This window comes from Vulpes vulpes, chromosome 9 (assembly GCF_048418805.1).
Source record: "Vulpes vulpes isolate BD-2025 chromosome 9, VulVul3, whole genome shotgun sequence".
Classification (NCBI taxonomy): Eukaryota; Metazoa; Chordata; class Mammalia; order Carnivora; family Canidae; genus Vulpes; species Vulpes vulpes.
In genome coordinates this window covers 10273384-10296254 of record NC_132788.1, presented here as the reverse complement: position 1 = coordinate 10296254, position 22871 = coordinate 10273384, and the positions used below count along the sequence as shown (strand labels likewise).

General features: G+C 40.9%; 1 protein-coding gene across 6 annotated transcripts in view; it reads right to left on the bottom strand.

Moving 5' to 3' along the window:
* Nucleotides 1-433: 433 nt before the first annotated feature.
* PID1 (phosphotyrosine interaction domain containing 1) overlaps nucleotides 434-22871 on the bottom strand; it is a 228382-nt gene continuing 205944 nt past the window's right edge. For all 6 annotated transcript variants that reach the window (XM_026006310.2, XM_072719321.1, XM_026006314.2 and 3 more), the window contains one exon: nucleotides 434-2603. In XM_026006310.2, the coding sequence (XP_025862095.1) occupies nucleotides 2127-2603 (477 nt within the window). In that variant the 3' untranslated portion in view covers nucleotides 434-2126. The remainder of the gene's footprint in view (nucleotides 2604-22871) is intronic.

The following is a 22871-nucleotide window of genomic DNA, read 5'->3' as shown; positions in this document are numbered from 1 at the left end:
CGGCCACCTGCCTTGCTAGATTAATGGGGTCGCTCTGAGAAATCATGGCCTGCAGGAAACATTTTTAACCAGTGCTGTCAGAGGGAATCATTCTGTGTTTACCTTCCAGGATTTCAGCACAGGTTCTCTCCCAAGATGGAACACAAGATTTTATAAATGGTGATCGCTTGCAAAACGTTCTGGAAGACTCTCCTCTGAACTAAGTCCACCATACTGAATAACTATTTCAGTGGTTGGCATGATACCATCTCAGTGAAGGGGCAGTAATTAAATATAAATTGAGCATTGGAAAATAAAACAAGATTTTTAAGCACAATCAAGGAATGGGTTATTTATGACCAGGTATACAGGTATTTTAGGTAGAGTTCCCTATTTACTCAAGTTGGTCTATTTTGTCCTTCGGGTTTTCATTACTTAAAGAAGGAAAGACGTATAAAGTATGAAAGTCCTCAGCTTTATTAATGCAAACATATTTTTTATTAAAGAATGAATGCATTTATGCTAAAGAATAGTTTACATGTGTTTGTAGAGCAGCAAGCAATATCTCCAAGAGGCGAGTTCTTCTCAATACGACTCCATGCTTATTCTACATGCCTTAAAACTGGACCCACACACGGGGGCACATGTACACACACACAAACGCATACACGGACACGCAGATACACAGACCAAGACGCCGACACCAGTATTCTCTGGATTGGATGAGCTCTCATTTAAGGCTTCTGTAAGGTGCCCCGGTGCCCCTAACATTCCCGGGATTAGAAACAGACTTGAATCAAGGAGCAGCACGACCTGGGAAACTGGCCATCTGCTCCTGGCCTTAAATGTATGTATTTGAATCAAAACTTTCAATTTCATTCAGTGTTGACTCTGTGTTTCTCATATCTAAAGATCCATGACACTGAGAAATCTCAGGCTCTCTTCGTGAGAATTTCTCAATAGAAACAGTGAACAACCGACAACTCTTGAGCCTAAGCGATCACCAATTCTAAGATGACGAGGTCAGATTTCCCTTTAGATTAAGGTGGACACCGTTTCTCTAGACAAGCCGGGTGTATAGAACACATTCCCTATTCGGGTGCAGTGTTGAGTGATCGGGGCAAGGCTCCCCTGGTGATGCCCAATCAGATCTGAAGCTTGCCATGAAGGATTCATCAGACAGGACCATCAACTAAATAGGCTACCAGAAATCCGAATTGATCAAAGGACAGCCTACATGGAGTTTGCTCACTTACTGATCGTCTATTCCCTTTTCCCAGGGTTTCTCTGGTTGTGGTGGTCGTTTTAAACTCCTACTTTGATTGTTTATCTGCTTGGGTATCTTCTTCCCTTTTTGTGTCCTGCGGTGTATGCTGAGAATCCATCCCCTAGGGACGTTGGCTGGGTTGGAAGGGGGAAGACGGTGCATGAGGAGGGATGAGGAAAGCAGCTATTAGTAGTCGCAAGTATTCTAAGAAAATAGATGAAGTGAATACAATAAGGGGGTACTACTTGATATATTTATGTAAATAAAAGCATTATCTTTAACTGTGAATTAACTGCCGACTGACTATCAGGTTGTTAGTTGTAAAGCTCAATAAAGGCTGTGCTGATTTGCTTACTGAGGAGAGAATCTGAAACATGCCAGGGAGAGGGGCTCTCAGGATGAGCCTGAGGTGTTCCTCTAGCTCTGCGGCCCCCGCGCCTGTACCCCCCAGCCCCCCACCACGACTAGGGACCCTACAGGCGCATCTAACATTCTTGTTGGATTTCATAAGGCAAATCGGAACGGGCCATCCAACAACAGCCGCAGCGTATTTGCCTGAGAGTGGTGATAACTGGCATGGAGGTCTCCTACAGGGAGGCATTGGGAAATGAGGTGGGGGGAGAAAAAGAAGAGAGTCTAGAACTTTCCTCCCCATCTGCCCACCCACCCTCCTCACAGTCACAGCAGCAGCAGGTTTCAATGTAATGTAATTACTTTAATAATACATTTCTTTAGATTTAGAATTGCTCTTCTGAATTTAAAAAGCTTGGTGGGCCAATCGTTTGGCAGTCTTTTCTTCCCAAATTTGAATCATTGCTTATTCATCTATCATCTTGAATTCCTTGACCAATGCTGCCTTGCTGAAGTGTCCTTAGTTCCTTCAGCCATCATCGGATTCCAATTCCTGGGAAACTTCTTCCGATGAGCTGTTCCTATGGATCCGACCATCGCTCTTCATACTGTGGAAAGTCTTCTTGAAGGCCTCCATCATGGCGTGGGCCAGCTTCTTGGCCTCGAGCTTGCTCTCACACTCTACAGCGTGGCAGTCCATCTGGTAGGACAGGTCATCGTTTATCTCCCTGTAAACCCAGGCGAAGATGTTGGGGCTCACGTTGTGGTCGGCGGTGCAGTAGGCGATGCGCGCCACCTGGAAGGTATCCATGTGCACCGTGGCTTCACCTTTGTGGTCAAGGTGATGGAGCCACACTTGGAATGGTCGGATTTCCAGAAGGGCATTGGCTGGAAAGACATCTTCTCGGGCTAGCGTGTGCTTCTTCCAGAGCTCGATGACTGGCTTTTCTGTGCAGCCCGACAGAAACTGCATGCCTGTGGTGGGGACTTTACCCAGATAGGTAACCTGCAGAGGGAAGAGAGGAAGAAAAAGCCAAAGGTCAATATTAGGCTCTCCGTTCTAGCTGTTCACCCAGATGTTCTCAGACAGTCACACGTCACTCTGGGCGGGTGGAGAGACATCTTTCCAGCTCCCTTAAAAAAATAAAAATAAATTTTAAAAAAACTGTCATCAGAATTTCTACCTTACTCCCTCACAAGTCGGCCTCTTGGCAAGGGTGTTGCAAAGCCTTAAGTACAGTTGGATTTTTAAAAAATCTAATTTCTAGAGACCCACTCTCCCTCTCCCTACCCCGTTTTAAAATTTAAATTAGAGTAACAGTATGATCTTTTTACATAATTTGGCATTTCTTTAAAATCATAAAGCTGTTTTTGAAGTTTATTTTCAACCAAACACAAGCAGAATTTAATGGCAGGAAGAAGTCAGAAGGATGCCCCATCTGAGAAAGGAAATCTTTATTAAACTTGTCTCCTTATCTCTTTACAATTCTCTCAGTGTTTGATTTCACTTAAGCTACTTGCTTCTAGCAAATGCCAAGGACACAAAGACTGTTCTATATTCATTATGGCTTAAAACATGATTGTTTCCCCTGCCACCACCAGCAAGATAATTTTTTAAATAGAGCAATGTTCAGTTGTTTTTCAACCTAAACAAGTTTTGAACCGATGGGCATCTGGTTATAGAGATAATAATTGAAAGATTCACAGATGGGTTAAGACTGGAATGCTGGCTTATCAAATAGCTAGATTAGACGGGCAGTACGAAAACAAAGACAAATAATTCCAAGTGATTCAAACAGTGACTTTTAATTTTTTTTAAGATTTTATTGATTTGAGAGAGAGAGAGAGAGAGAGCACGCATGTGCATGAGAAGCGGGGAGAGGAAGAGGCAGAGGGAGAAGCAGACTCCCTACTAATCAGGAAGCCGCATGCAGGGCTCAATCCCAGTGGATCCCAGTGACCCAGGATCATGACCTGAGCCTAAGGCAGATGCTTCACCCACTGAGCCACCCAGGTGCTCCTCAAGTAGTGTCTTTTAAAACACTTATTATCATCAAATCCATCCAAGGGATTTTCGTTTTTTCTCTTTCTCTTTTTTTCATTCACCAAAATGCATGAGATGGCTACCTTTGGACCAACGGCAATCTGGAAACACAAAACTGAAGAAATCATTTAAGAAATAACATGAAATAGCATATAATTAAGTTCAAAATTAATGACACAGATGTAAATTCTGTCAGTTTGAGGAAAACAAGATCGGAAAATGGTCCATGGAAATGATGAGAAAGGAGATTTGGGTACAATGATTCCAATCAATGTCTGTGCTTAGTTAGTGGGGCTATAGAGGCCACATACAAAAAAAAAATGCAGAACATAGAAGCAGAGTACTAAGGACAATTGCATTTTTTCATGCTTTGTTTCTCTCTTAAGCAAGAGTTAATCGGACAGTCCCTTTAAAAATATAACTTCTTCGTAAAGAGGCACAGTGCTTGCTGCACAGGCCAGGAACAGTTGTCAGGAAGCTATTGTGCACACTGGCAAAGTGCTGGGGCGGGGGCGGGGGGGGATGGAGAGGTCCAAAGCCCATAGGAAGGAGATGATTGGTATTTGCTGGCAGCACAGTCTTTGAAGCAGGCAAAGTGGAGACGTACATCCTCGTTCCACAGTTCACAAGGTGGGTGATTCTGGGCAAACCACGAACCCTCTACTAGAACGTAAGGCAGACCATGAAACAGGCAGGCAAGGGACACAAGCAAAGTACCCCAAGGATACAGAGGAGGGAGAGATGGAGCTCGGCCGATGGAAGAGAGCCACTGGATTCCAAGACATGGGGTCTCAAAAGCCAGGTAGGAGAAGCACGTGAAGGTAGTGAGAGAAGGCGGGAGCCGAAGAGGAAGGGGCTGAGTGGGGGAAGCCCTCCTCCCCGCAACTTGGGCAAACAGGCCACTGTGGCCTGACCGGACATTAGGCAGAGGCATGGGACAGCCTGGAAAGGAGATGAGAGGCACCTGCCACTGCATGAAAGCAGGCTGAACTTCAGAAGACGGCCCTGCATGCGGTCTAGAGAGGAGGGACATCCCTGCTCGGGAGGGAATGCCACTGCAGCTCTAGAGTCCCGCAGGCGCCTGGATGTGACCGAGGCCGTGAACCTGGAAGGCCTGCCTGATGCCAGGAAGAACAGATGGGAAGGGCTGGGCAGTGGTAGCAGAATCAGGGAGCGCAGCCAGGACGCAAGAGGGCCCGGGTGGGAGCGGGGGTTGTGGAGATCAGGGGACAGGACAGACGGAGCCCGATGGGGACGCAGTCACAGAGCCAGGAGCGACAACACGTGGCAGGAGACTGAAGGGGGACACGACACGGACAGACAAGCAAGTGCCTGGCCTCCACGAGGAGGGCCACTGGCTGGATAGCTCCTGTCGCTCTGGGGTGGAGAAAATGTACAACAAAGAGTTCCTGATTTACATACTTGCTGCAAATGTGCTTTCTGTATGTGGCACTTTATGATACCTTTATTCTTTTCTTTAAACAGTTTTGTTACTTTTTTATTGAGGTGAAATTCACATCACATCACATTTTAAAGCACGTGATTCAGTGGCATTTAGTAGTCAAAGGTCATGCAACTACCAGCTCTGTCTAGTTCCAAAATATTTTCAGCTCCCCCCCAAGGGTGACAGGGTACCCACGAAGTCATCACTCGCCCTTGTCCCCCGCCCCCCCCCGACCCCAGTCCCAGGTGAGCTCCAAATGGCTGTCTGCTCCTATGGATTTCCTATTCTGGATCTTCACAGAATATGTCACCCTTTGTCCCTGGCTTCTTTGACTGAGCATGATATTTTCCAGGTTTGGCCAAGTGGTACCATGTAGCATTCCCTTCTAGGACATCTTTACTTTGGGAAATTCAAAAGAAAATGGGGAAACTAGTTTCAGCGCTTGAAGTAAAAGTGCAATCGTTCTTACTGTCTGCTGCAACTAGAAATAACTACATTTATATTTGATAGCAAGAGCCTGCAGAGGAAGGAAATCTCCCTCAATTTGCTCTAAGCTCACACACACACACACACTCACTCACTATTTTAAAAAGTTATACAGCCAGTGTCTTCTATTGTGACATAAAGGAATGAGCTTAAAGACCTTTATTAGACATTGTAGGTGATTCACTCCCACCAATAATTTCATAGTAGTAATATGTGTAACACAGAAGAATGTATCCTTCTCATAAATATTTATGACTTGAAAACTGAAGATTTTAAGGTAAATAAAATTTTATTTTGGAAGTGCGCTTGAGAGAAAGGTGGGGCAGAGATGAGGAGCCCAAAGAACTTAATAATAACAAAAGCTACTTTTAATATGCAGACATATATATTAAAACAATTTTGAAGCTCTGAGGTAGAACACAGGATACAGATGTAACCTCTTGGTATTAAAATTATTTTGACGGTAATCTTCATTTAGTGGCCCAGTTTCACCAGGGTCACCTGGATAGCACACTGCACATCAAGCATGAGGTTCTAAGTCACCACGTATACATAACATGGCCAAATCGAGCCACATAAAGTACTACATAATAAGTAGGACGTAATGTCTGTGTCACACTTTAGACAAAAGGCACTTGGTGTCTACTGGCTTCGTTGACAAACCTGTGGTCAGTGCATCAGGAAGGAATATGATTACTATTAGTCCATTTTCAAAGATAAGAACCCTAGGTCAGGTGGTGGCATCCAGACATAGACTGTATCCTGCAAGGTGCTGGGCTTTCAGGAACATTCTGATGATTTGTGAAGAAGACTGGATGGAAAAGACACCTTAAAAAGATATCTGTTGAATTCCTGAGCCACTCTGCCACCATTAGATGAGAGCTGCTTCTCTTTGAGTTCACTTACTAGCCTCTTGTTCTTTTTCCCCATCTTTTGACTGTAAGAGAGCTTTTGGATTTCTGCGAGCAGCTGAGATGCAGTGGCTCCTCCCAAAGAATGGACAGTGTTCTTTTAAGGGGTGCTTTTGTAATGACACTCTTTTCCATGCCATTAGGGGCCTAGGCATTTCTTTACAATTGTATTCTTGGTTTATAATTGCAGAAAGTAAGACTCAGAAACCTTCTAAAATTTCCAGGTAAAATGGAGCACAAATAACAAAATTCCTTATCTACACATATAAAAGTCATTTATATACATATATAATGTCTATAATATATATTTTCTAAAACTCGAGAAAATATAATCTACTTAAAATGAAAAGAAAACTGTTTAATCTCAAGAACTACAGACTCCAAACGATTTCTGTGGAAAGAGAACCATTAACATGTTCTGCCAATACTAATCCTGAATATTCCATTCGCTTCGTCTTGCAAAGTATTATTCAGCCTGCAGAGGGAGGAGAGCTAAGAACAGATTAGGGGAGGAGTACTCTCCACTGTGACATGGATGAGGGCCCAGAAGCACACCAAATGCTCACTGGGGCTTCCATAATTTATGTTTGCTCTTGATTAGGATCTACCATGGAGACTACAGAGGCTGCGGTGGACAGACAAGCCCTTTCTAGAAGTGCAAAATTAGCAAACATGCACCTGACATGCCAGAAAATGGCGGCCTGTCTAGATAAGCAGCTCCAGTCCTACTACTCAATAGTACCAGGGTCTGCTCACCTAAGGCCTTGGTAAGGCTCTTGGCTGAATCTCCTCTTCAATTAAATCAGCTAACCCTGTCCAAACCCTTCCAAACAGTCTCATTAGCGAAATGCTCTCTGATTCATACAGGACATAGTCAACATAGCACATGACCTAGAAGGTCTAACTGATGTCACTGGGTGAACCTTGTGAGGTCAATGAAAGCCTCTGTTTTGTCACCTTTGCAGAGTTGATGATGTCAGAAATCTCAAGAGATTACATAAATACAAAGAAACAATGCTAAACTGGAAATACTTAAAGAGATATGGAAAAAGAATTATGTAGAGGGAACTTCCCTAAAAATGGGGTGTAAAATGAGGATATGATATACCAAAACAGCTTCCCCTCAGAGTGACCCGTATAAATCAGCCTTGTTACCAACCATAATGGCCCGTGTTCCGGAATCCTGATTTTAAGCACTTTCCCCTAAGTCAACTATTTATACCTGCCTGTGGATTTGCTAACCTTCCCGTAAGTTCTCCAGAGTCCATACTGTTGACTCTAAGTCACTAGAAAACAATAACAACAAAAACAACTATTCAGACTTTAATACCAAAATATTAATTTCTCTCTAATTTTTTATATATAATTTAATAGAAATATACCTATGGCTCTGTTTTCTCAAAGGAAAACTTAAAGTAAAAACTTAAAAAAAAATCAATTGACTCAGAATACCAAAGCTTCGTTATGCCACGCATTCAGCACGTCCTCTATGGATGACATGAGGCCACAAGGTCCATGTGTGTCAATAAACAGAAACCTCCAGATACAGCGTGTTATCTCTGTATCCTTCCATGGCAGCACTGTGGCGGGGATGTACTCTCGGTATAGAGAGAGATCGCTTCTTGCCACATCGTCCTTGTGTGGGAGACTTTCTTTCCCACCCCTCTGTGGGCACTTCTTCCCTAGGAGTAAAGACACAGGACTCAATGTGCAAGGCGGCTTCAGGAAGTTTTGCCTCCAACATCGCTGTACACTGATGTCAGGTTTTGGTCAAGGAGAATCTTGTTCTCCTGCCCGTCTATGAAAGAGGTGAATGTTTTCTAGATGAATAAGTCCCTTCTGAGCCTCATCCTTAAGAGCTGCAGCCTTTCAGAGCCACAGAGTAGAAGAGAAACATCGAGTCACTAAACTGGTCACTAAATGTCCAAAATGGTAGACAGATTTTTTTTAAAAGTTATCACCTCCCAGGGTGTAGGAACAAAGGGACTTGGGAGATGACAGGAAGAGTCTTGGGGGGTGGGGAGTAACAACCAGTTGGAAATATGCAGTAAATACTAACATCTTTTCTATGGTTGCAGAAATAGGCATTGGGCAAGAAACTTATGAAGAATGAATCATTCAGAGAGAAATAAACAAGCAGAGCAAAAAAAAAAAAAATGAAAGTTTTTCCTCATGTGTCATTCAATGGCATAAACTGATGCCTCCGACACAGACGTTTGCAATGTGTGTGAATGGGCTTTGCCCAATCCCGACTGAAAAAATTATTTGAGAACATTCACAGTGTGTGAAAATACATAGAAGCCATGGAGCGGAGGGGCCCGCCAGAGCGTCTGCAGCATTACCAGCATCAGTCAGGAGAGACTAGTGTCCTCAGAAGCTCTCCTTCCCACCCATGACTTTTCCAACAGCTCAGCCAGCTCTCCATTCATGAATCACCATTCTTTCTTCATCTGTGGCAAAACAAACCCTGGTTGCCTGACATGGATCCTTCTGGCCAAGCCAGCACCCTTCGTTCCTCCTGGTGGCCAGGCAACATTTCATTCTGGCCTTTCTGAAAACTCCTTGTTTAGGACCCTGACCCATCTCATCCTAGCCTGGACAGTGGGATGGAGTGGATGGTCACGGAAGAATCCAAGTACTTGGCTTCCCGAGTATCTTGGACTCTCCAAGCTGGACAAACCCAGCTTCCCAACCACATGGGAAGGTTTACTGTGAGGTTTACTGTGAGGTTTCTACGGGATGGCATATCCAGATCAAAGCTTCTCCAGAAGCTTTTCTTGGGATATAAAAATCCTTGGTGTTCTTTCATTTTCTGTAGGAGACTTCCTGTTCTCTGCTGAACTAACATGATATGAACTCAAGAAGGAGAATATCTGACTGGGAATGTTAATAGCCTTTGGGTTACAAGGCAGATTAAAAAAAAAGAAGAAGAAGAAGAAGAAGAGCCAACCTTGAGCCAACAGCAGAGTCAAGCTCTTCTTCTCTGAAATTAATTCTACTGCACTTTGTGGAGAAAGGGGACAGAACAGTGAGATTCACAATCCCAGCTTGAATTGTCTCCTTCCTTGCTGGCCACAGAGAAGCAAGCAACCACTAGATACTCTGAAGAGTGGGGATGGATCCACATGCCAAATACCTAACAATTCCCAATGCAAAGACAGACATAATGCTAATTACTGACCTTGAACTTGTATTACATGTTGTAAGCCATGAAGAAGGTATTGAAGCATAAATGATCTCACTATTCACAGTGAGACCTATGAAGTCATTATGGAAAAAAATAATTAAGTTTTGGGCTGGAAAACTGACATTTTTTTGAAAATTAAATTTCTTTCTTGCACATTCATTTAATAAGTATTTACTGAGAACCTTCTAGGAACTAGGCATATTAGTGAACAGAATCAGTACAATTCTCTGCCCTCTTGGGGATTACATTCCCAGTACACAGATGAAGGTTACACAACTCAATAGACATGTGCAAGGCTGGCCTTAGTGAGAAGAACACACACATGCCTCTTTGAGCATTTTCAATGAATCTGGAAAACTTCTCTTGGGTTCAAAAAGGTCTTTCATGCAGCACAATGGGGACAAAAAAAATCCCCATTTAGAGTCCATTCCTTGGATTAAGCTGTGTCCCATGAAGGCTCATTAGTTTTTATATTGACTGTGGTTAGGGTTCCTGAGATGTTGCTGTACTAGAAGAGGAGTCCTGCCTAGGAGAGGGGCTTTGGAATAGCATCAAGGGAGAAGGGAAGGCAAATTGGAGCTAGAAGATAGGCAGGTGGAAGACCCAGGGCAGATTCTGCCTCCCAAACAAAATGGCCTGGCAACTAGAACGCCATTGGTGACTTTATTTGCCCAAGTGACTGGCCTCACTTAACATCTGTGTCTTCACTCTCAGGATGTTCTACGCACATCAAACCAATTTCTTTTTATTGAATTATTGGAGTAAAATGATGAGCTGTTTTAGGCTTCCCAGCATCTATTCTACTTTTCTTTGATTTCTCCTTTCTTTATGTTGGAGATCCAAATAGCAAGTATTCCCAGTGTTTAAACTCAAAGTATTGATAATTATATTGCAATAAATTCCTGATGGTTCAAAGGTAAATCATCAACATTCTCAGTTTTCAGTGCTAAATAGGGCCATTCATACCTGCCTAATTCTACCCCTTTGTTGCAGAGATGATGATTCTGATAATTGGCCCTATTTCATACATCTGGTCCCTACAAGAGAAAAACGTGGGACACAGTTCTTCTACCCCAAGGACAAGGTTCTTCTCAGTACCCCAATCTTTGAAAAGGATATGGGCCCTCTCTCTCTCTCTCTCTCTCTCTTTCTTTTCTTTCTCTTCTCTTTTCTTTCTCTTCTCTTCTCTTCTCTTCTCTCTCTTCTCTTTTCTCTCTCTTTCTCTTTTCTCTCTCTTTCTCTTTTCTCTCTCTTTCTCTTTTCTCTCTCTCTCTCTCTCTCTCTTTCATTCTTATGTCATCTACTTTCTCTCTGGCCACTTCTTCAAGTGTCTGCACTGAGACCCGGTCAGGAACATGGAAAGGTGACAGATAGATTTGTTTAACTCTGCCAGGGCTTGTTTAATATTCTAAAAGGAATTTGGAATCAGTTAAACTGTCCTTAACCTGAGACGTGTTTGCATAGCTCAGGGATTTAAATGATGATGCTAGTATCAATAATTGAAGCAAAGAGACAAAAATGCATACTTAATATTCAGATATCATATTCCTAAAGAATTTTAAAAGGGGGCTTTACAAAGCAAACAATCCTTATTTTAAAGAACAATTCCAAAGAGCAAATATTAAGCATGTGCTGTGTTGGCTCTAGCCTTGCCCTTGTGGGTGGTGTACCAACAAGCCAGACAACATGTGATGTGAATTGCTCTGGGAGCCACACGCAGGGTAATAAGCAGGGCTTTACAAAGCCCTCAACAAAGACATGAGAGCCTTGAAAGGCCAGGCTGAGGAAGCCTGGGCTCAGCTCTGAGCAGACCTGGGAATCCCTTCTGGTTACCCTCCAGGCTCCTTGTAAGGGTAACCAGAAGGGACTTCTGTGGGTCATCCCTAAGAAGCCCAGATCCTGCATCAAAACTAGGATGATTTTCTTCTCCAAAGTGAATCTTGGATACCACTCAGGGGCCTGTCTTTTGGCAGACCTCTTCAGGAGTAGACCCAACTGTCCTTTGGCTAGACAGGGATGAGGACCAATTGTTGCCTTTCCCTTAAAGCTGTGCTTTGAAGTCTTTGCCTTATATCTGTTTGGCCATGCATAGTTGGCTGACCCAGATGTAGAGGATGAGCCCAGTGGCCTAAGGTAAGCCTGTCTCAAACACCGCATTTTTATTATCCCCAAAGGCGATGGTGATGACCTGGAAAGTCTCACAGACCTACTCTTAATTTTTTTTCTTAACAGTAGCAACAATCCTGGCAGTAGAAAGCAGATATTCCAAAGTGCATATCTTCTGCTGTGCATTTAGGCATGTTCTTTGTTAGGGATATTTACTTATTTTGGTAACTTTCCTAAGGTCATAAATATTAAGAATATTTTTTCATTGTTTACTAATCATTTTCAAGTATTTTTATGTGTTATGTTGACAGAATCTATAAAAATATTAATAGAAATTTTATGTGGAGATATGTTTTCCTTTTATTATGTAAATGTACATCATGGGGCAGGGAAAGCAAATTTCCTAAAGCCCAATATCAAAAACATAATTAAGTACTACTTTTGCACCCTAATAAAGAGATGAACATTGCTTCAGCTGTTAAATACAGCTTCTGTCTCACGATTAGGTGTTTAAGTGATAGATTTGTTTCTCTTATTCATATAACTTCATTCCAATGATATAGAGAGATTTGAGATGCTGTGCCCCATCTTGTGCTTATGAAGCAGTTCCAATGTGCAATTTGTCCTGTCAATTGGCTCTTGGATGTGTGAAGTTGGAAATATCGTCATTGTCACTGTCAAAGACAGAAGCGATTTATCTGGAAGGCACTGAAGTGTGCCCCTGAAGACAAAGTCACTTAATAAAAGTGACACCACATTGAAACCTACATCCTCTCATTGGGCCCCTTCTGGCGAGCTGGCTCAAGGATGGTCGAACCTGGCATTGTTTCACTGAGTGGCACAAGTGCAATTTATTTCATGACAAGTCTGATATCTCCCCTTCTGCTTTCTATTCAGTGGGGTATACTGGAGAGGGACAGACATTCAGCAGAGCTCTCTAGGCCCCAAAATGTTCACAACGAGAAAATTCTCTAAATGATAAATCAATACCGAGCACATTGCTTGAGAGTTATCCTGACAAATGGATTCAAGGGATAAGCACGGCGGCAGGTGAAAAATGTCACCAATTTTCGTCCTTGTAGCACTTTATCAATTCATTTTCCTTAGTGCACAATTCATTAGAAATGGACCAGAGAAGGCATTAAACATTTAGAAAGAATCATATCGAGACACTTGGTTGGAGGTCATAAAATCAACACACCAATCTATGGGCTGCAAGTCTAGAGCTCTTAATCAAAGGCCAGTGAAGGCTGGAAACAAGAGAGGTATACTGAAGCTAACTAAAGATGAAATTACTATGTATTCCAGAGAAATGACCACTTATGTTCAGACAAAGACCTCTACGTGAATGTTCATGGAAGCTTTATTGGTGATAGCCCAAAAATGGAATCCATCCAGATGTCTCTCAATAGGCAAATGGTTTAGTCAAATGGTGACAGAGCCATCCCATGGAATGAACTGTTGACACCTGGAACAACCAGATGGATTTCCAGGGAATTCTGCTGGGTGAAAACAATCCCAAAAAGTGACACCCTGTATGATTCCATTTGTATAGCACTTCAGAGAAGGGAACAGATAGATTGGTGTTGCTGGAGTGAGGGGTGGAGTGTGGGTGGGAGACAGGAGGGTGCTGTTAAAGATGAGCAACATGAGGACTCACTGTTGTGAGGGACATGTTTAGAATCTTCCCTATGGGGCTGAAAATATGCCTATACTGGTGCAAAAGTTTCACAGAACTAAATACACACATGCATCATGAGTTCAAGTAAAACTTGGCAAATTAAGATGGGTGGCTGATATGATTGTGGCATTACATGACAGTTTTGCAAAGTGTTACCATTGGAGAAAAGTGGATAAAGTGTTGGGGAACTCTCTGGGTTATTTCTTAACTACTGCATGTGAATCAATGATCCCAATAGAAATATTAATTTAAAAAGTCAGCTCATCCATCTTATTAAGAGTTGTTTTTCTAATAAAGCTATCTCTTATTTATAATTATTTATAAAAATTTATAATTACACTGTTCTGATCAACGCATATGCATATTAATTGTACAGAGAACTCAAACCAGAAGATATTTAAATTTAAAGACATATGGTCAAAGAAAATAATTTTTGAAAATGTCCATTGTTTACATATTTTCCTTGCAGAAGAATTATGACAGGATGGGAAATAAACGATTAAACAACATTCTGAAATCCATTCTCTCCCTTTATGGGGGAAAGGGAGAGTGATCCTAGAAGAGAAAGAAATGCTCTGGTTTCATCTCCTTGTCAGCTTGTTAATGACAGACCTTGTGCCATTTGCTAGCAGGCAAGTCCTTATCTATAGAATGTTCTTTGCAGGGTATATCTATTTGCCAAGAATTGGTCGTGGTAAACAAACCTGAAATCTGTAGAGCTACAGCACGTGGCTTCCAGGAAAAGGACTCTTAAGTTACATAACTAAGTATAAAATGGAAATGCTTCAAGGTTTAAAAGGCTCTCCTCTGCATAACCATATACAATATTAGGTATCTCCTGTGTTCTCTGGGCTAGACCACTTATGGTACAGCAAGAAGGAACTGAAAGAGCCTCACTGATGGTCCTAGATCTCACCTTGTTTTGCTTGTGCCAACTGTTTCCTTGAAATTATTAGTAAAGTTTGGCACTGGATGAAATTTCTGATCTGAAAATCCAATTCTCTGTGTAATCTCATGGGTGGTCAATAGCCTTTCAAACAGACACTGATATTATTTTAGGATGACATATGGTGGGGTTTCAGGGGCTGCAGGAGAGGATAGGAGGACTGACTAGGAAGGGAAAGAAATACTGTAGAATTTATGATTGTTAGGAAGGAAAAGAAATGCTGTAGAATTTACGATCATTAAAGAATTACTTACTATTGTAAGTAATGCTGTTGTGAACATGGGGGTATGGATATCTTTTCCAGTTAGTGTTGTTTTTTTGTTTTGTTTTGTTTTGGTGTTTTTCCAGCGGTGGAACTGCTGGATTATATGGTAGTTCTTTTCTTCTTCTTCTTTTTTTAAGTAGGCTCCGTACCCAGCATGGAGTCCAGTGTGGGGCTTGAACTCATGACCTTGAGATCAAGAGTCAGGCACTTAACTGACTGAGCCACCCAGGTGCCCCATGGTAGTACTATTTTTAATTTTGGGGGATCCCCCATTCTGTATTCCATACTGTGGCTTACCAATTTACAATTCCATCAACAGTGCATAAGGGTTTTCTTTTCTTCACATTCATGCCAGCACTTTTTGTCTCTTATCTTCTTGATGATGGCCATTTTAATAGGCATGAGGCGGTATCGCATTGTGGTTTAATTTACATTTCCTTAATGATTAGTGATGTGGGCATCTTTCATATATCTCTTGGCTTTTTGTATATCTTCTTTGGGGAAATGCCTATTCAAGACCTTTGCCCATTTTTAAATTGTTGTTATTGTTTTTGCTACTGAGATACATGAGTTCTTATATATTTTGGATATTAACGCCCTAGATGGTTATGCAAATGATATGTGGTTTGACATTTTTTCCCCATTTCATAGATTGCCTTTTGATGTTATTTTATTTTATTTTTTTGCTGTGCAGAAACTTTTTAGTTTGGTAAAGCCCCATTTGCTTATTTTTTATTTCATTGCTTGTCTTTTAGGTGTCATATCCAAACATCATTGCCAAGACCCAATAGCCAGGACATGGAAACAACCTAAGCGTCCATTGGTTGATGAATGCCTAAAGAAGTTGTGATATATATTTATAATTATTCAGCCATAAAAAAAAACTGAGGAAGTCTTACCATTTACAACACAAATGGATCTGGAAGACATCATGCTAAGTGAAATAAGTCAAACAGAGAAAGACAGATACTGTATGCTCTCATTTATATCTGCTATCTAAAACAAAACAAAAGAAAAACTCCCAAACCCCCCAAAAACAACAAAACAAAACAAAACAACCCTCACAAACAAAAAGATCAGATTTGTGGTTACCAGAGGCAGGGGTGAGAGTGAGGGGAATGTGAAGGATGGTGGTCAGAAAGTATGAACTTTCAGTTATAATTAAGTGCTAGACATGTAACGTACAACAGGATGACTATAGCTAACATTGCCCTATGGTATACAGGAGGGTTGTTAAGAGAGTAAATCCTATAAGTTCTCATCACAAGGAGAAAATTCTCTTTTCCTTTTTCTTTTTATTGTATCTATGTGAGAAGCTGAGTGCCAGCTATACTTACTGTGGTACTCATTTCACAATATATATAAATCAAACTATTAGGCTGAATGCCTTATGTATGTCAATTCTTTCTAAATAAAACTGGAAAAAAACAATGTCTGGCATACAAGCACACTAGCATAAACTGAAAGAAAAAAAAAGAATGTATGTTCATGATATTTTTTTAAAGAGATGCTAGTTTGGTGCATAGGTTACACTGACTACATTTAAAGAGCCATGTAGAAATTTTATTGAAAACTGCAGTATTTTAGGGGTGCCGGGGTGGCTCAGTCAGTTGAGATCTGCCTTAAGCTCAGGTCATAACCCCAGGGTCCTGGAATCCAGTCCCGCATCGAGCTCCCGGCTCAGTGCAGGTTCTGTTTGTCCCTTTCCTTCTGCCCCGCCCCCCTTTTTGTTCTCTCTCTCTCAAAAAAAATAAAATCTTTTAAAAAATGAAAAAATAAAATTACAGTATTTTAAATATAATAGAAATTATATCCTTTGCAACTGTTTAAATGCACAATGGAAATATTCACTATATAAATTAAAAATATATAGTCAACTAGAATACCGATATTTTTGTAGAAAACTGAATGAAACCCCTAGAATATGTCTTACCTGTTACTTAAAAGATCTACTCATCACTAGAGAAATGTTAACTAAAACTACACTGAGATGCCTTTCTCACTTACCAGACTGGTAAAAAATAAGTATGGTACACATTGTGTTCACAAGGCTACGGAGAAACAGACCCTCTTATGTACTGAAGACTGGGGTACCAACTGACACAAACTTTTTGGAAGGGAATTGATAATACAACACAAAACTACACAAGATCAATGAATACCTGGCTCAGTGCTAATTTAAACAGAAAAAGATATTTTTTTATAACATATAGTTGAGTAAACAATCTTGAAGGTTAAATTTAGTTTTTAGATACATTCAACCAAGGACCTGTTTTTGATCAGCATCACCTCTTCCTGCTTTATTGGATCAATCTATTTTGGTGATAGGTGACAAATACTATTCTAATTGTGCTGGACCACCTGTGTGTGTGTGTATGTGAAATAACACCTTTGACAATCGATCTGTAAATCTGTAATCACTCAAGAGCTTTCCTTATTTAGCTTCTATTTCCAAACAGAATCCAGTGCAAGATGTGAAAGTAATTTTTAATGACTCACCCCATCATGTTTTTATATTGTGAGTTAAAAGTCACCTTGGAACCTAACTTTCTAGCTATTAAACTATTCAACTCCACTCAGGGAAATATTGTGACTGATAATACTGCTACTATTCACCTCCATAGTAGAGTTACCACATTGAAAAAAAGCCCTCAAGATTTCTCCTACTCGATTTCTTTGTGAGAAAGAAGAGTGATACCAAATATTTAGAAATAAAGGAACAAGTACTTACAGAGGCTTATGTTGTAGCTTTGAAGAGAGTCTGGTTAAAGTCATTGCTAATGAGTGTATTCTTACGAGAAGAAAAAAGAAAGAAGTTTCTCTTTCAGTGTTGGGAAAATAAGAATAAGGAACATAGCAGACTCACAGGAATCTTTTGAGATTAATGACCATTTCAGCAAGTACAATTATTTTTAGTAAGAGTGCACTTGCACTGAAGCAAAGGTTTCAAATCTTGATGGATTAAGGAAAAGCAACAAGCTCTTCTGTTATTTTTCAAGAAGCACCTGCTCAGCAGCCAGAAGAGTCTTATTTTCAGCCACAGTTGAGTAATACTAGCTAGCAGTGCAAAGTGTACGATCACTGCCCAGTACACAGACTCCAAATTGCTTCTCTTTGGTTAGCTCAGCAGAGGCAAAGAACCATGGGGACCAACAGCCCAGGTAAGCAGAAAACTCAACAAGGAACTCGAGGAAGAGACCTGTGAATGTCACCAGAAGGAAAGTCTGTGTGGCCAGCAAGGGAAGAATAAGGAAAACATCTACTCTATATCCTTTGAATTGGGTCTGATTTTCTAGGATCCAGAAACCTCATACACATACAGCAGAGATACAGATAGCATGACTTCCAGATCCAAGCCAGGGAAGTAGATCTTTTTTTAAGAATTTTATTTTCATTGTTTTAGGAAATGTCTCTTTATATAACATGCATAAGTTTCCCCCATAAATGCACCAGATTTCCCATATGGGTCCTTGTATATTGACTTTTTTTTTGAGCTCTCCCAACATTCTTCTAATGAGCTTCTATGTGTTTCCATGTTCTTACATACATACATCCTATTGGATCTGTTTTTCTGGAGAACTCTGAGTAATGTAAGTGGGATCCACCACCTCATCACTACTATCTCCCCCCTTTCTAGCCTACACCCCATCAATTGTCTTCCTCACTATCCCTTCTCCTTTTGTTAGGTAGCCCAAATGTTCCTCAATTATATCCACCTCTCAACCTCTGTAATTGTGATACTATACAAAATCAAAGTTGTAAAGTCTTTGAAAGGCAGTAGACTAAGAAAGCCAGACTTGATTTTTCTTCAACACTGAGTTGTCCTTGGGGAAACAGTGATGATGAGTATTTGTGTTCATCACTTCCAGAGGGGAAAGGCCATTTTAGCCTCACATAGAAAGTGAACTTGCTCAAACTGTGGGGAGTTTAGAGCAGAGAGGACCTGCCTTCAGGACACCCTGGCTTCTCTCCTCTGTAGACTCCATGGCCTCACTTTGCCCAAGTGCTTTGGGTTTCTTGCAAGTTCCCTGCATTTTGTCTTGCATAAAATATCTGGGAATTCACAGTAACAGTCTATGTTAGAGGCTAGATCCCCAGAATACAAATACAGGTGCCATGTTAACAGCATATGGCACACTGCGTGAGCCCAGAGTAAAAGAATAAAAATCAGTTAACCCTCCTTAACTTTCAACTTTTTAATGGCATGATAACATACTCATCATTGCCACTTTCCTAGTCTTAAAATTCAAGCTATTTTCATGTAAGGAGTTTATTTCCTTTTTGATGTTGGTCTATTTGTAATGGTGCATGAATGACAACAATGTAATAGTAATAGTCATAATATCAATTCATAAAATGAATGACTGGTATCCTGAGAAAATAAAGACATCAAGGAAACCTGAAACATAGCCAACCTGATGTTTAAAGTTATTTTATTTTTTTAAGAAGATTCTATTTATTTATTTGAGAAAGAGAGAGAGAGAGCATGAGCGGGGAGAGGGGAAGCGGGAGAGGGAGAAGCAGACTCTCCGCTGAGTAGGGAGCCCAATGTGAGGCTCGATCCCAGGACCCTGGGATCATGACCTCAGCTGAAGGCAGACACTTAACTGACTGAGCCACCCAGGCGCCCCTCAAAGATGTCTTAAAATTAAACTTCCTCACTGACTGGCTAAAAGGAACAGTAATAGGCTGGTGGTAGTTTTAGTTTGTTTAGGGCTGTCCCACTTTATTCAAGGCTTCTCTACCATCAGGCCTTTGTTACCTCAGTTGGCTTGAGGTCTTATTTTTTTTGGTCAGTGTTTTTCACAAAACTGTGAATGTGCTCAGAAGGTAACCAGTGGGCACGTGTATTCCCAGAGAGGCCATGCAAGAAACAAGCAGGTGGGGACCAGAGTTTGGAGTGGAAATGAGATGAAAAGAAAACCTTCCCTTTCGAGCTCCAGCTATGATGAGGAGTTTCCAGAACCTGGAAGGACACTTCCATTAATAGTAAGCATCTCCAGCCCAGGCCGAGATGCCTGCCCTGCTTGCCCTGCACTTTCCTTGTTGGATTGGCTCTTCTCGGCCATCTCCCATGGCCTTCTGTCAGTCACAGACTCTGTCTCAGGTTAAGGGCAGCAAATCTTTGCATTGTCACTGAACGTTCCTTGTTCCTTGAATTTGTGCAGTCACAGAATTGGCAGGTGAGGCTCCTTCTGTGACAGCAAGGCCTCTATTGCCTGCCTCAAGTGCCGATGGCCCAAATTAAACTTGACATTGCCTGTCTCTGTCCACAGTTGTTCTCCTCTGCCTGGTGACAATTCAATCCAGGGGTTAAAAGAGAAAACGGCCCTTGGAGCTTCTCACTGATTCCATCAAAGAACCCACTCACCCTACCAGCAGCCACACTGCGGCAGGGCAATATTTTCCTTCCATTGAACAAACAGATTCAGTTAAAAAGATCAACAGGCTGGGAGGGAGGCCACAATTTTTCACCAGTCAAACCTTAGTCTTAATACACAGACACACACACTCCCCCAACTTCCTGAAATCCCTTCCTAGCAAAGTTTGTTGAGTGTCAATGCTAAGAGAAAGGATAGCATCCCCAAATTAGAAATGTGTGATGTGTGTGCGTGCATGCATGTGTGCGCGTGCAAGTGAAAGAAGGAGATGAAAATGCACTTTGTGGCATGAAGAAACATGCCCCAGCTCTTCTTCTCATAGAGGTACATAGTGGGAAAATTAATAGGCCTGGTGAAATCTTATGAAAAACAAATCCTAATTTTTTCTCCTTAATTTTCTTTTAGGAAAAATACGAAATAAAAACATAATTTAGTCCAAGGTAATGAAAAACTATCTCTAACCTAATTAAACTCACCACGACACCCCCACAATCCTTCAAGAGCAAAAAACAAGTGAGGTTTTTATTCTTCTAACTAGAAGCTTAGATTCAAAGAATGACTCTAAACAGAATCACTTCCCCAAAATATTTGATCCCTTGTTAGATTTTGGTTTGAACAACAACAACAAAATTTTACCTTGATGATTCCATTTTGCTTTCAAAATGTATAGGATATTCACCAATTTAAACTTTCTGGCATACAGGCCATGTCTACTCACTATTGCCTTTACATGAGATTTAAAGCTCTCAATAAAAAACAAACAAACCAACACCCTTCACCTTCTACTGCCCAAATTAATGGGCAACATCTTCTATCATCTTGATTGCGGCAAAAGAACTCCCAATAAAAGAAAAGTTATTTTGGAGTGTCCAGGAACACTCTCTTGTGACCCCCACAAAGCTGACAATCACCATTGGCTTCCAGAACCATGGAGAGTTTGAATCAACCTGGGAAAAGGGCTTCTGTTCCAGCTCTGGGCCACTCTTGCTCACTTGGCACTACACAACTACATTTTTGTGCTCTGAGTGGTCCCATTTTTCTTGAGTCAATGCCTCACTCTTCTAGCAAAAGGAATTGAAATCCAGGCCAAAGGTCTGCACTGCAAGTAGACACCACATGAGCTGCCTCCACTTCCTCTCTGGTCAACATGCCCAAGGCAAACTTGTCCACCCAAGTCCAGCTCTAAACTGGAAGCCCTCAGACACCAGGGGAGGGCAGGCAGAGAAGCAATTTTTGTACTAATCAAATCTGAACCCCAGTTCAGCCAGGTATGGATGACTTATTAACCCCACAATAAGAAAAAAAGCAAAACAAAGCACAATCCTCTTTATTTGAAGCCAATACAGCGCTAAGTGATGATCTGATTAGTATAAAAAGGAATAAAAACAAAATGAGATTTTTAAAAATGATAATATTAAAAAAAATAAAAATAAAAATGATAATATTCAATTTTATGTCACTGGGAAATTAATTTTTAAAAAAATACTTAATATTTCTAATTATTTTATTTATGGGTCTCATCCCAAATACAAAAATAATAATAGTGCCTTAGATTATGCAGTGATAACTCTCTGGCACTGTTTTACATTTTGTTTTTGTTTTTGTTTTTTTAATTTTTTAAAAAACCACTTTATTGGGATATAGATCGCATACAATTCAACCACTTGAAGTGTACAAATCCATGGCTTTCAGTATGTTCCTAGAGTTGTGCAATCATTACCACATTCAATCATGTAATTCATTTGTGCAATTCATTACTACATATGCCCATTAATAGAGACCCTCCATTCCTCCCAGACCTAGGATATCATTAATCCACTTTGTGCTTCTATAAATTTGCCTGTCCTGGACATTTCATATAAATGGGATCATATAATAATTAATTCCTCTTGTGATTGATTTCACTTGGCATACTGTTTTCAAGGTCCGTCCATAGTGTACCATGTGTCAGTACCTCCTTTTCGTTGGAGTGGACATGCATTTATTCCTCAGTTAATGGGATATCTAAGTCACCATCCTTTTACTTTAAAGTGGGCTACTTAGTTGGGGCTTGCTTTTTTGTCCAGTCTATGGTTTCTGCCTTTTAATTGGTGTATTTAGATCACTTATATTTAATTGCTATTTGGTTGTTACATGAACTTACTAATTCATATGAACTTACTAATTCTCACATAGCCTTGAGAGATAAATACTGTTATCATTCTCAATTCATATAGGAAGAACTGAGGGACAGAGAGGTTAAGTCACTTGTCAGAGGTCACACAGAAGTTTGATTTCACAGCCCAGTTCTTAAATGCCTTTCATATCACTTCTTTGAATCAAGCTGGTATCTGTATTCAGAAACTCTCTTTTTGCTCAAGTGCCTTCATCCTAAGACTGGGGATGTAATGAAATCAAGATCTCCCCTTACGATATATACAGTTACTCAAAAATATTTTGCCTTTTAGGGTGATCCCTAAAGTGGCAGATTACTGCCCGATACATTCTGTACATGGTAGCAGCAGTTATAATTTTATGACCCAAAGACAGGATCTTTCTGAGTGTGGATGAATGAGTTGAAGCCACATGCTATAGCATCTAGCAATTCTCTATCCAACAAACTCTCCTAATAGCGTCTTCCTACCTTGATAGAAGCGCAAACTCTTCTTACTGTAGCATTCCAGTGGTTCTCTCTTTAAATCTCAGACTGAATTCGTAGGTTTTCAGGATGATTTGAAAGTTATCTAGGTAAGTTGGTGGGGACAGGTGACTTGGGTGACCAAGAGTAGGTGACCCTACTCTTCCGCCATCTTGCTCCACCTCCAAACCCTCCTAATTGACCTA